Raw genomic sequence first — 14,505 nt, 5'->3', positions numbered from 1 at the left:
GCTCTTAAAATTTACAATTTGCTTTCAGATTTTGTTTTTTTTTGCCCCCAAGGGATATGGAGCAAGTTTGATAAATATAGTTCAATGAAAATTGTATGAGTTGAATAAATAGTGGGGGGAAAAAAACTGAAGGGTTTCTGTTTCTCTGCTGCACTTCATTATTACTATTTGTTACTATAACTCAGTAAAAAACCCTGGGAGATTTTAGGTTGAGGGAAAGAAAAATATATAGTATATGCTTAAGTTTAATGTCAAAATATCTTCTTTCAATTAGACCCTTCTCTCAAATTTATATTTCAAAAGGAAAAAGAGTGCCCATTTCTCCTTTGTTCATGGGTAGCTGTAGGAAGGACTTATCCTCTCCCATGTTTCCCATGGTAAATTGCATATCTTCAGATTCCTGGAGTCGGGCAATAAAGGGGCTTCTCACAAGTGGTTTTTGGACTTGCTGAAGCTGTGTTTGTGACAATGTGCATGTTGCACTATCATTTTGTGGCCAGAGATGTGTATAAATTATAAAGGACTATAAAAGAATATATCATGTTTCATTTTAGTGATGGGTATCACAGAACAACTTTCTGATAGCAGTACTCTGTTGTAAAACAATTTATTTCAGACATTTGAAAGAGATTCAAGAATTGCAATCACGACAAAAGCAGGAGATTGAGGAACTTTATATAAAATTGGGTAAGGCGCCACCTGCTGTAATAATTCCACCTGCAGCACCCCTGTCTGGACGTCGCAGACGACCCACAAAAGGGAAAAGCAGCAAGTCCAGTCGGAGCAGCTCTCAAGGACAGAAAAGTCCCTTACTTTCAGGTAGGTAGTGACGGGCATCCATTGAACCTTTTTTTTTGTTGTACGGTGATACTTACTGCTGATGTCCTTGCTCTGTTCCCCTTGCAGGGTCTTTAACTGTTCAGAGTACTTCAGCGTTGACAACATCACAGATGCTGTTGCCACCTCAAACTACTCATGAATTCTCTGTTTCTGGACAAGGTCATTTGCTGAAACCCTCACCATCCAGTGAAAACTTGCACTCTGCTTTCACAAGTGAAGGGGTGATTTCTGGGCAAAGTGTCTCTTGTACTGGACAAGGTACAAATTTTGCTAACTAATTTGAAATTTTTAGGTGGCACATTCTGACAAGTTTTGCAATTATTACATTAGTTGTAGGAGGTCACACATAGGCAAATTTAAATCATGCTGTCATTATTCAAAGGGTACTCTTGGTTTGCCCTGATTTACTGAGAAGTCCCTCGTTCATCATCCGTGTAACAACAGTGAACTGATGGCAGTATAATGAACTGCTACCTGAACACTTATTGTTAACTCACTGCTGGTTAGGGAGGAGATAATGAAAGTATGTGTAGACGATATCTTGGGGAGATTGGTGAACAAAATCATGTGGGATGAATTTATGAATAAGAGATATCACTTTGCTTAGATTATACTGTAGACCTGGCAATAATCAATTGGAATTATACTTATTTAAGCAAATTGCAGAAAGGTTTCAAAGCAAGTAGGGTTATAGTAGGGGGAATTTTAACTTCCCCAATACTGAGTGGATTACTTTAAAGTAAGGAGTGTGGAGGGACAGAAATTTACTAAGTGCATCCAAGAGGGGCTTCTTTTTGACACCATATCAGAGAAGGGGCTGTACTTTTCATTACTTTGGAAAATGAAACCAGACAGGTGGTTGAAGATGGTTTTGAAAGGAATAAGGTTGGTTCTCAAGTTAAGATCCTCAATTGGGGGAAGGCTGATTTCAGTAGCGCAAGAGAGGACCTGGCTAAAATGGAATGGGTGCAGAAGCTTACCTTCAAATAACCTTTGACAAGTAGAAGCCTCTTAAGAGGTGGCAAGAAAGGAGGGACAGCATGTTCTGGTGAGGGTTGAAGGAAAAGATTGCAAGATTAGGGATGACAAGTTATTGATGGTTTGATCAGGAAAATAACTAATATACCCAACTGCATTCCGGCAAATCCCTAGATCAATAGAGGGCAAATAGTGGTCATGAAGTATCCTTGGCATTTAAGGTTAAGGAGAATCCCAAGTCATCCTACTAGTGAAGGAGCAAGAGGGTAGCTATGGAAAGACTAGTTGCTTTTGAGACCAAAGGAATAATCTCTTTGTGGAGCCAGGTGTTATAGGCAGGTTTATAAATGAATATTCATCTCTATTTAAAAATGAGAAAGACATGGAGTATGGAGAGTTCTGGGAAGGATATGCTGATTGTCTGGGCCATATTGGTATTAAGAAAGTGAAAATGCTGGATGTCTTGGAACATAAGGGTGGATAATCCCAGGGCTGGGTGTGACTTATCCTAGAATGCAGTTGGGAATGAGAGAAGATTTCTGTGGTTCTGGCAGAGATACTTTAATTTTTTGTTAGCATTGAGAGTGATATGCTGTCCAATGAATTTGTTATTTTGAGGAGGTAACCAAGGAGATTGAAAGTGTAGTTTTACACGTTGACCATGTGTATTTTAGTAAAGCATTTGGCAAGGTTCCATATGGGACCTGAAGTAAGCCTGCTAATTGGATCCAAAATCAGCTTAATAATATGTGGCAGAGGGTATTGGTAAAGGATGTTTTACTGATACAAAGTCTGTGTTGAGTGGTGCACCACAGCGATCAATGCTGGAACCTTTGTTTGTGATATAGTATTGTCTTGGAAGTGCATATAGGAGATATGAGAATTTTATAGATAACACAAAAATTGATGGTGTTATGGAAGCTTGTGTAAGACTTCAGCAGAATATAAATCAGTTGGGCAGAGTGTTGTGAGACCGAGTTTAATTGTGAGAAATGGAAGATGATGAATTTGGGAAGAATGTAAAATAATTGGTGGGGAACTAAAGAAATGTTGATGAGCAAAGCAATTTTGGAGTCAATATCTATAGTTCCCTGAAAGTGGCGACACAGATTGATGGGATGATGAAGGCGTATAGAAACATAGAAAATAGGTGCAGGAGTAGGCCATTCGGCCCTTCGAGCCTGCACCGCCATTTATTATGATCATGGCTGATCATCCGACTCAGAACCCTGCACCAGCCTATGTCATGCTTCACAGATTGGGACACAGAATATAAGAGCTGGGAGCATGGTTAAGCTACACTCTGATTCTAGTGCACAATTTTGGTCACCACACTGTAGGAAAGATGTGAATGTACTGGAGAGACTGCAGAATAAATTCATCAACATGTACTTGGATTGGAATACTTTAGTATGGGGATAGCTTGGATAGCCTGGACTTGTTTATCCTGCAGTGAAGGAGGCTGAGGGGTGACTTGTCAAAAGAATATAAGATTATAAGTGACGTACTTGGGGTTGATTTTCTTTTTCATAGCAAGGTGTCAAAAACAAAAGAGCGTGGATTTAAGGTGAGGATGGAGTTTTAAAGGGGATCTATGAGTGGGTGAGGGGAGGAGGAAAATACTTTTATACAGATTTGTTGATGTCTGGAATGCTCTGCCAGAGGTCATGGTGGAATCAAACGCAATTACTACATTTATGATTCTTTAACAAGGGTACATAGAAATAAAAGGCATAGGATTTGATAGTCCTAATGAGAGCAAGTGGAATCAGTGGAGATGAGTAAAATTTATGTCATGGGCATGGGTTGATAGGCCTGTTTCTATGCTTACAATTCTGACTCTGGTTCTATAACCAAGTCTGAGAGGGAGTTGTATGCATTTGTGTGTGGAAGAGTTCTGTTCAGTCGAGGTTTCCTTCATTTTTGAGTCTTAGCCATGCACTTATTGAATCGCATTCCTCCTTGGATTAAAAAAAAATCAATCACTTTCATCACTCTTTTGGGAATGTATGGAAATGCATTCTAGGTAGATTACGGGCAAAGTGAATTCAAACTTAAGTGTTATGTTATGATTTTATGACACAAGGTATGGGCCAAATAATAGTTATACTGAAAAGCCAGAATGTAAGATCTTCAATGTTGTTTTATGGTAACTCGGAGGTTTCTAGTTAAAATGTGAGTTGAAGTAGGATATCATGAATTTGGCATATTGGGAATCAGTCATCAAGTGACCATGACAGAGGGCAAGTGAAGTTTGGTGAAATACAGATCAATTTTCTCTTTTGACCTTTTTAACAGAATGACATTTGCAAAATGTGAAGGATGTTCATAATTGGCATACAGTTTCAGGGATGGAAGACTAGTGCAAAGGAGGAAGAAAATTTGGATTTTGAACATAATACAGGAGGAAACATCTTGCTGAGCATGAAGAAGCAGGGAATTCTGTGACACTCTGTTCCTAAAAGTGCCCCACTTTTGACTTTGATATTTCAGTCAATTGGGCCCATAAGGGGATTAGAACATATTTTCACATTGCAGAAAGTAGAATTACTCTCCAAGCAGAGAAATAAAAAGAGAACTGATATGCTGAATCCTCTATCACAGACTCTGCTGATGAATCAAGCAAATGGAGGTGTCCAAAATTCTAGAAGTCTTATTACCTTTGGTAGTAATTAGGGTGCAGGGTGGGGTGCAGACTGTAGGTAGCAAGGTAAGTCACAAATTTAAGATGATTTCTGAAGACTAGAAGAACATTATTTCTTTTACATTGTGGTATCAAATGGCCATGAACCAAATTTATGAATGCCTTTCAAGACAGTGTTATATATTTTTTTCAAAGAAATTCACAGAGCTGTTTGCAAAGATAGGTAGAACGGGACTAAACACATCGCTCTTTCAAAAAGCTGGCATATACATAGGATTAACTGACTTCTTTCTATGCTCTAAGATTTTACCATTCTAATACTGATTTAAATAATGCAGTTGCTAAAAGATACTAATCAAAATGAAATGACCTAGCAGTTGAACTTGTTAATGTCAGCAGTATAGAAGCATTAAAACATTGCACACCTCATAACAGATCCTAAAGCTTTCAGCAATAGAATGGCAAAATTTTATGATCTGAATCCCAATTTCAATGTCTTGAGAGTCAAAGTGCTACTATCTACAGTAGCTGTGTAATAGTACATGATTTAACTCCATCAGAACATCTGGTGTTAGAGTTATGGTGAAACGCTGCTTTTCTTTCATCTGAAATTTCAAAGGTGAATAGCCAAAGTATTTATTATGCATTAAATTGAGAATGAGACTTAGAGGCCTTGTCTTTCATTTTTGTTTGTTGATCCTAATCTCAAGTGAATTATTATCCCTGTGCTCTAAATCGATAGGAAAATTAAGGCAGGTGTAAAAATTGGGATTGAAAGAAGTGTATTGATAACACACCATTTTTATCACAATGGAGGAAAGAATGATGGAAGTTCTATATTTAACAAGCTAGCTCTTTTTATTTGTGTCATATTTGTTGGCTGACTTTCTAGTTGTAATTAAATTACACAATGTTCTCATCGTCCTATTAGCTTTAGAGCACGACATAATTTTTTAGTAGATAGTTTTGGCAGAGATTACATTTTTCTACTTTGAGTTATTTCAAAAAATGAAGAGCTGTAGCAAAATTGGGCCTTTTGCTGATGAAGTTGGAAACGTTGGTCCTCTGGTACATAATTAAATATATTTTATTAAAATCAAATAAACCATAAAATAATTACTTTGGCTTCACTATATGTGCATTTAGTTTTCCTTTGAATTTGTTCATCCGAGATCAGTATTAACTTTAAATATACTGGTTATTGCTCTGTCCCAAAAATAAACATGGGGCACAATATATCAACTCCTTTTAAAATGAGCTGTTCTGGCAAAAGTAATTGATCCTAGTGCCCTCAAGCAGGTACTGAACGCATTTTAGATAAATTGTTCAACATTCAAAGACAGCAGTCTGAAAGTCTATACATATATATTCTTAAATCTATAACATCTGCATACAAAACTTGCCATGAATTGGGCCAGGAGATGGAATAGTGGGAGGTTGCCAATTTTCAATTCCTGTTTTTGTGAATTGGTTTTGTGCTGTGAAGTTCAACAGAACTCTTTTGACTAATATTTTGGTTCAATTAGAACTGCAGTCTTTACAAGTGTTCCTCTGTTTCAGTATGTATATAAATGGATGTACAATTTTGTATCTTAAGATGGAACACAAATTGACAGCTAACATTCCCTTTACTCTAAAGAAATGCTGTTTTATACATTGTCAGGAAATGTTATTTCTATTTTTGGATCAAAAATGTGTGTATTTTGGCATGTTCTTAATTTCTTTGAGTTCTGAGATTCAGTTGTCTCCATGTATTTGATTTCTACAGCAGGATTTTATTTCAATATTTCCTCTTTATGCAGGCCAGATGTGTGACAAGTGGAGCTCAGTCAATGCCACTCAAATGTTAGTTAAAAACTGGTGGTTGTATGTTAACCAACTAAATTAGTTTCATTCGCAGTCTTGCCCTCCACAGGTGATCCCTTCACATGACAGGGGTATGTGTCCTAGAAAATAGTCATAATGTTATTTTCTTTTGTGTAAAGCTTGTTTATCTGTACACGCTTCATGAAATGGGAGTTGGGGGAAAATATATTTATTCCACAAATTCTGTGAGAATGAATATTATTCCTTGTCGCACTTTTTTGTTGGGAGCAGAGATTTGTGAATCCTGTAAAAGCAAATTTCTTGAATAGCTATAACACATGGGTCATCTGTATTGTAGTTTGAGTGACGATTATTCATAATAATGAAGATTGAAATAATTGCCCACAGGTCTTGTGAATGATTGACCAATGCAGTTTTTCTATTCAAAGCTGGTCTCAGTACTTCATTATTTTACATATTTAAAATTCTTGTGGGTTATGTAATCTGAACTGTCATTGTAGGTTGTAGGTATTTTTCTGAAGGTAAGCACTGGATGATAACTGTTGGGCAGCTGCTTGTACACCTTTCAGGCAATGGCAGAAACTTGGAAACATTTAGAAGATACAAATAATGAGTATTATGTGCAAGTAAAACTCTTGAAGGTGATTAATATCTGACATGGATGAGGAAGTTGTGCTATCCAGTTTGAAAACATTTGAACAATATATTTTCTTTAGCTTGTGAGCTCCCAGTATAAGTTAAGCCTTCGACTAACCATTACATGGTGAAAATAATTGTTGGGAAAGAATCAAATTAAACCACATTTTCTTGCTTTAATAATAAGGAACTGAAGCACGAATGATGCATGTTATTGGAGATGATAAATTCCTGTAACTAGAAATGCAATTTCCTTGAGCATGGGGGTGGGGGGGGTGCAAAATTACATGCATAATTATCTGAGTAGCTCTGTAGGTAGCCTGGGTCTGTCTGCAAAGTAGAATTTCATTAAAAAGCTTTAGAATGCAAAAAGATTGTGTTTTCAATGTGACATGCTCCCTCAATGCTTATAAAACTAATATGCTGATTATAGTTGTCTGTTTTCCTCCTTTTCTGTTACTCTGTCACAGGCTCAGCAGCGTTTCACTGTGCATCTGAACAAGTAACATTTAAACTTGGCGGCAGAAGGACAAGGTTTCTGAGTACGCCCTGTCTGGCTCTTTGTGTGTAACAATTTTATTCTTTCTCATCTGCCTTTTCTTTCTCTTTCCCGTACATAAAGCTTTGCTGCTGTCAATGCCTACTCTGTTCACTATGCTTTCTGAATTTTAGTCACCTATTCGAAGTTTTCTCATAGGGCAGCGAAATAAATTAAAAACCAAAATTATTGTGAATTAACTAATTTCTGGAAATGAATTGGAAAAAGAAGCAAATTATATGAGTCATCCTGACATAAATGGTTGCCAACAACTAGTCATGATTGTGTGTGCATTTGTGTGCCATTAAACAGACATGAGCTCATTTAAGAATATAAAATTTTAAATCCAGACAGCATATTTTTGCCTATTTAGAGGCTTCAATAGAATTGTAAGGACTGCAGAAAGTTTTATAATATATTTTTACCCATTTGAGAAGTACAGGTGTAACTTTGGTTTTGGATTACTTGTACAAAATCAAATTGGCACAAAAATGACGAAATTCTTGCCTTGTGACCGACGCCCCAATATAATTGTTTCTTTTCTTTTGTTCAAATCTGTTTTCCACCCTCCTCTGCTCCCATACACCTAACATCCAATCCCATCCCATTCTTTGTCACTACCTTCTCACTGCTCCCTCCAAGCGATATTTAATTTTGCACATACTGCTATACCAAGGCAGTATGTCCCTGGGTGCGGCTGCTGTGTTCTGCTGCATTCAATACACAACCAGCAGCCATGTAGTTACTATTTACCGTACCTTCCCAAGTATCTGTGTATCTCTAGCTTTCAGTTTGTTTCTTGGCAGTGTATTAACCTTTGACTGCTGAGTTGTGCAACGGAAGCATAGGCTGCCTGTGACTGGATATTCAGTCTACTGGCACAATGCCATTTTCACAGTCCTAGGTTAGATAGATCATAAAAAATATTGTTGGGATCTCCAGCTATGAAGATAAAGAATCAGAATGAAGATAGCAGATTCAAAACATCTTATTTGAGAATGGATTTGAGAATTGGAAATGTATTTTGTTCCCTTTTCATAATAATGCTTTTTTCATAAAAATAACCATTAAATAGCCAAAATTGCCCTTTATTTGGTGGAATTGTAATTTGAACATCAATCATAACTTTCTGGATATTCTGTCCAAAGTTTAAAGGTACTTTACTATGGAGTGCTATATATTACTTCGATCCACCCAAAAAATTATAGCATGTTGACTTTTCGGAGTATTTTAGCTGAATCAAATTCTTTGACCATTTTCAAGTCCTTGTGTGGTCTTTTAGATAAGTTATAATTTATGCAGTTTGTCTTAACGTTGAATTTTAATCACACACCGTCTACTTGTTACAGTTATTAGAACACCTTTGGTGATTAGGGTATATCAACAACACCAGCTTATCAGAGAAATGTCATTACATTGACATTAACACTAGGGAAACTCAGACTTCTTGTTTAAAATAAAACTGAAAAACTTTATTGGGAGTGGTGAGGGAAACATTTCCATTTGAAACCTGTGATCTTAATGTGTGTGTGTGTGTGTGTATATATATATATATATATATATATATATATATAAGAGCATTTCCCCCTTCCATTATAAACTTAAGTAAGCCTACATAGTTGCAGTTTTCACGTTTCCTCATAGGCTCTGAATCTTTCTGTGACAGTAGTAGGTAACCTTTCAGCATTGATAGGTCACTGTTCCAATTCCTGTCCTGAAACTTTTAATAGGAAAGGCTAGCAATGTTTTTAAATCTCCATGCATTGCATGGCAACTTTCATTTCAATATTTTTTCAGATCATTTTGCTTTTTTTTTTTGCTGTTGGTGACTCAAAACATGGCTGCATCAGTAGAAAAAGCCCCCTTGTCCTTTATTCATGCCAGGTTTTCTGTTTTTAAAATTAACAAAATCTGAATTTACTAATTAAAATATGCATTTTTATTCTAATTCCAATGCAATCTTTTAATGTGTTTATAATAAAAGTATGTGTTTGGGCATTCCATCTGCCAGTGGTCAATTTGCTTAAAAATACTTTAGTTCTGATACTTGATACTAGATACTTTATGCCATGGTTCTGATTTCAGGAACAGTGGTGTAAAAACTATGAATATTTACCTTTCTCTCATCTCAGTTATTTAAATATGGAATAGCTTAGATGTAATAAAATATCATGATACCTATAATTATTCAATAATAAAGCTTGTGCCCTTTTTACATGTCATTTTGCCAAACCTTTTGTCAGAAGAACTCTCACTAGTTTTGAATTTAGTTTATTCTCCCTGCCTCTATCACCACACTATACTGCGTTCTGCTGCAATATCAAGCTAATTTTTCAAGTGGTTTGATACATTTTTGTACTGCTCAATTAATGAAAAGACAAAGAAGAGTTTTCTGGATGGACTTTACAAAAAAATTCAGTAATTTTCCATGGATCACATTTGGAATGAGCCCATAGCTGGTCATGATTCTGAGTGGCTTTGCTTTGACTTTCCATCTTCTCTACTTAATCTTTACACTTGTTCATGTTTACAGTCGGGTTTACTCAACTTTTGCACAGCCACTGTGTATAAATTATGTATATATTGCAGCAGTGAAACAGGCTAGTGGTGAGAGAGATAGGGACGGCAGGGTGGGTGGTTGGTTGGGTAGGGGGAGAAAAGCTGATGGAGATTAGATTGCAATAGTTTTGAGTTCTCCAGCTAATCTGAAAGGCAGATTTAGGTGTTTTTAATGCAAATTCTTCAGCAAAACCCTATGGAATCATTTGATCATCTTAATTCAGTGCTCAAGATGCAATAATTGATACTTGGAACTGAAATTATGCTGTGCCATTTGTTTCAGTATAAGCTAATTAAGTTAATATTTTTACATAATTAAAAAAAATGGATAACATGTACATTAGATGAGAATTGACTTTACTACATGACTTGGTGTGTGGTGGAATGCTCTAGTCATTTTCCTGATTTGCCAAAACACTTTGAATCCCACAGGCTGGTATGGATGCAGGTCCAGTGGACTTTTATCTCTGCTAATCCTAGTGCATGTCAGTTTAAATGTTCAAGAAAAGCAGCATGGCTTCCTACGAGTTTACATCTCATGGAAGTTGTTTGATTACAGCTTTCTGACTGTCTTGGTCTCAATTTTCTGACCTTTTCCACTATCTAGCAGCTCTGTGTAAGTAACTTCATATTACAAACAAGCATTCTGGTTATTGAGGTTTAAAGAGGGAATACTAACCTGGATTTTAACTGTTTGTAAGTGGTGCATAGAAGATAATCTACCTTTTTCTTTAAAATATATGGAAACAGGCAAATTTATTTTACAACACTGCAGATTTTTTTGATTCACCTTTTTATTTTATTGATTATTCTCAAATTCCATTGATAAATTCAAAATATACAGTATATTTTAAATTTTGCTTAGCTGAAGTGTTGTTTGGCACAGCAAATGATTATTTTCATCCTGATTTACTAAGATGGTAAGCTGTGAATTGATAGTCATAGTAATAGAACGATACAGTAGGTCCACATCACCCACTGATTTGGATTTATCCTACATTAATCCCACTTATTTTCTTACATACTGCTTGGATTACACTACTCACCTACACACTAATGGCAATTTACAGTGGCCAATTAACCCACCAGTCCACACAACTTTGGATTATGTGAGAGAACAAGTGTATCCAGAGGAAACTCATACTGCAGAAGAGGGATGTGCAAAATCCATGCAGACAGCACCTAAGATCAGAATTGAAAGTGGATCTTTGGCACTGAGGCAGAAGCTCTACAGCTGCACCTCTTGCTCCCCAATTTTTTTTTACTAAAACAAAAATCATTTTTACATTAACTATAGAAATATTTTTAGAATCTGCTATGAAGATAACCCAGTTGTAAACTACTCTTGTCACCCATCCTGGAAACAGTCTTGACTATTCAAAACCCTTAATCCTCTTGGTTCTCTGTCTTGGCCCCACCACAGTGTGAATAGAGAACTGGGTGAGTTGGACTTGATAATTTAGCAAGATCACTCCTTTAAGCAGCAATATCAGTTTCAGAAATGCAGTATTGTTCTGCATACAGATTCTGATTCTGGCTGATGTTAAAATTGCTTAACCTGAATTATTTGTAGCACATTAAGGCAAAAAGAGGCCCTTTTAAAGGTTTACATGTGCTTGATATCCATCTGATTAAATTCCATCTTGACCATGTCACAAGGCCAGTTTGTCTACTGTTTACCAGTTTGCTGGTTGATTACAACACTGAAGCAGTGATCGAGAGGTTTAAAAAAAGGCTCTTCTGATATATACATCTTGGCCATTGTGTGGTGCTGCAAAGCAATTGTGCATTATAAAGTGCAGATATTAGAATAACTATAAATAGGAAAACAATGTATAGCTTAAATGTTTTGAAAAACTGGAAGATGGACGCAAAGGTGTTTTTATAGTTGAATAATATATTTGGCTTTGTCTACTGCTCTAAATTTGTAATTACTAAGTAGTGAAAGATTGCATGCCTGATTAAAATTTTATAACAGGTTCAAAGAAGTATACTTCATTTGTACTAAAAATTACTGTTTAATGAGACCACCACTTCCTGGATTTTGCACAAATGCGCTAAATGATGACCATTTGCTTCCTCTTTGGTTTTACTACGACAGAATCCCATATGAGGTCACACTAATCAATTCAATTGATATTGATGTACTTTTCCCATTCTGTATGTTTCTCTTCTCCAAGCACTTTTCTTTGTTCTTTAGGGAAGATGGTGAAAAAAGTCTGCCCATGCAACCAACTGTGTAGTAATTATCCTTTTCTCATGTTTTACTTGCAAAGCATGTGACAATTTTGTATCATAATCCTTGCATCTGACTTTAGCAGTTCAGCTTATATGACTTTTTAAAAAAAACATTTCTACAGCACTATTTAAGTGTACGGGTCTGGGGGGGGGGTATGAATCATACTTGTGTACTTTTATACAATGAAGGTTTTTTTTTGGTTGGCCTCATGGTTGCATTGACCAAAACATGTTTACTTAAAAATTTATTGTAGACTTAATTTTATGGGCTAGTAAATTATTAAAATTGAATGGAATTAAAAATTTTCCAAACCATTTATATGAAAGGGATCCTTCATAATAGACCAGAGTTTAAATAGTACATATTAAAACCAGCAATGTTTATCCCCACCCATCAACCCAAAGACATTCATCCATTGCTAACATTGAATGTAACTGACCAATTATCAGAGACCACAGAACTTGTGATGCTGAAGTCAAGTGTAAAGGCAGCTTTGGTCTTGCATGTGCTAATAACTGGTTAAGTTTTGAATGTGGATGGGTTTAGTGCTTTGTTGTCTGGATGCATTGCATGTTCAAATGCGACTTGGCTTTAATACATCTTTGATCCACCTGTCAGTTGTAAAGGAACATTGCATGAAGATTTTATTAAATGGCTTAACTAATAAAACTTATATGGTGCAATTATTCCATAACACAAACATGGGTCATACCATTTGTTTGAAGTGCAATGCATGATACAAATGTGAAAATTACTGGCAAACTGTAGCTTTGTTCAGGGTCCCTATGCACAACAGTCTGGATCCATTGATGAATGACCTTCAGATGATATTAATAAAACTTGTTGAGTCCTTTCAGTTGAAATAATTCAGCAAAAACACTTAAATTGCATCCTTTTATGAAGAGAAGACCAGAATTACTTAAAAGTCCATCATTAACCTTTAAGTAATGACAAGAAAATAAGGATTCATCTTTATTATATATCACAAAAAATTATGATTTTTGATTATTTTTGGGTATCGTGAGCAAGTATTGTCATGAAACAAAGTTATCTTCAAGTATCAACATAACAGCAAGTTATTTTGATTTGAGAAACTCAGATCATATTTGTAATGAATTTGATCATCTTTGTATTTTCCCAGGGACAACTAGCACAAATGCAGTAAGTGGGGTTGGGCAAATGGCCCAACAACAACCAGCAATGACGACTAGAAAAGGCACCTTCACAGACGATTTGCATAAGCTGGTAGACAATTGGGCTCGAGATGCTATGAACCTTTCACAGAACAAGCGTGGCATCAAGCAGCAGGGTCAACCAGGCCATCATTACTCAGAAGTAAGAGTTTGTTGTTCCACTGTAAAATTGTATTTAAGGTGTTTCATTGGCTTTACTTGGTGTGCTGCTGTGACTGCTATTCAGGATTACATGCTTACTATTAAAGCGGACATTGATAGATTCTTGATTAGTAAGGATTTCAAAGGTATTGGGAGAAGGCATGAAAATGGAGTTGAAAGAGATAATAAATTAACGATTGAATGGCGGAACAGAATTGATGGGCTAAATGATCTAATTCTGTTCCGAGGCCTTATGTCTGTCTGAAAACTTCCTGAATTGTTTATGTGAGCCTTGGATATGCCATTAATAATACCTTTGGCTTAAAGCACAATCATGGGTTATGTTGTTACAGTTACCGTTAGTATTTCTGAATTGTCCTCAGTGATTGGTAGTGACGTGAACCTCTATTCCTGCATTGAAGAAGGATTGACAAAACATTTCTGTTCTTCTGTCCTGTTAACATTCTGAGTACTTCCGACTAGTGGTTTTCTAGTTAACTACCTAAAATATCTGCATGGAAAACATTCGATCATTTAGGTGTGTATATTACACTTCGAGTGCAGAAATCACATAGGGGTGTACAATTGTACATCAGTCGATCATTGACCCAGCAAAGCCAATTAAATGCATTTGAAGATAATTCCATTTGGAGAAAATAATCCTGCAGATGACATTGAGATAAATTATCAGTTCAGTCTTTTTTCCCATGGAGACCACGAACTGTATATGCTGGAATCTGGAGTTATAATGTTCGTTACATTTATTTTTCATGGCACACCTTGAAGTGGGAATGTTAATTGATATTATGAAGTGCTTTTGGGTGTTTAGTATCTCCACTACATGATATATATATTTTTTTTTAAAACTTGGGTTAAATTGGAGGTGGGTGTTTTTTTTTTTTTTGCACAT

At 36.1% G+C, this 14,505-nt stretch overlaps 1 protein-coding gene across 11 annotated transcripts in view; it reads left to right on the top strand.

The window, feature by feature from the left end:
• LOC140202656 (serine/threonine-protein kinase WNK1-like) overlaps positions 1 to 14,505 on the top strand; it is a 160,689-nt gene that overhangs the window by 142,417 nt on the left and 3,767 nt on the right. For 8 of the 11 annotated variants that reach the window (XM_072267777.1, XM_072267781.1, XM_072267780.1 and 5 more), the window contains 4 exons: positions 617 to 819; positions 907 to 1,098; positions 12,223 to 12,264; positions 13,403 to 13,596. In XM_072267777.1, coding sequence (XP_072123878.1) covers positions 617 to 819; positions 907 to 1,098; positions 12,223 to 12,264; positions 13,403 to 13,596 — 631 coding nt within the window. The remainder of the gene's footprint in view (positions 1 to 616; positions 820 to 906; positions 1,099 to 12,222; positions 12,265 to 13,402; positions 13,597 to 14,505) is intronic. The other 3 variants (XM_072267783.1, XM_072267776.1, XM_072267778.1) reach the window with 2 other exon arrangements.

Source organism: Mobula birostris, chromosome 9 (assembly GCF_030028105.1).
Source record: "Mobula birostris isolate sMobBir1 chromosome 9, sMobBir1.hap1, whole genome shotgun sequence".
Lineage (NCBI taxonomy): Eukaryota > Metazoa > Chordata > Chondrichthyes > Myliobatiformes > Myliobatidae > Mobula > Mobula birostris.
This window is presented reverse-complemented; position numbering and strand designations above follow the sequence as displayed.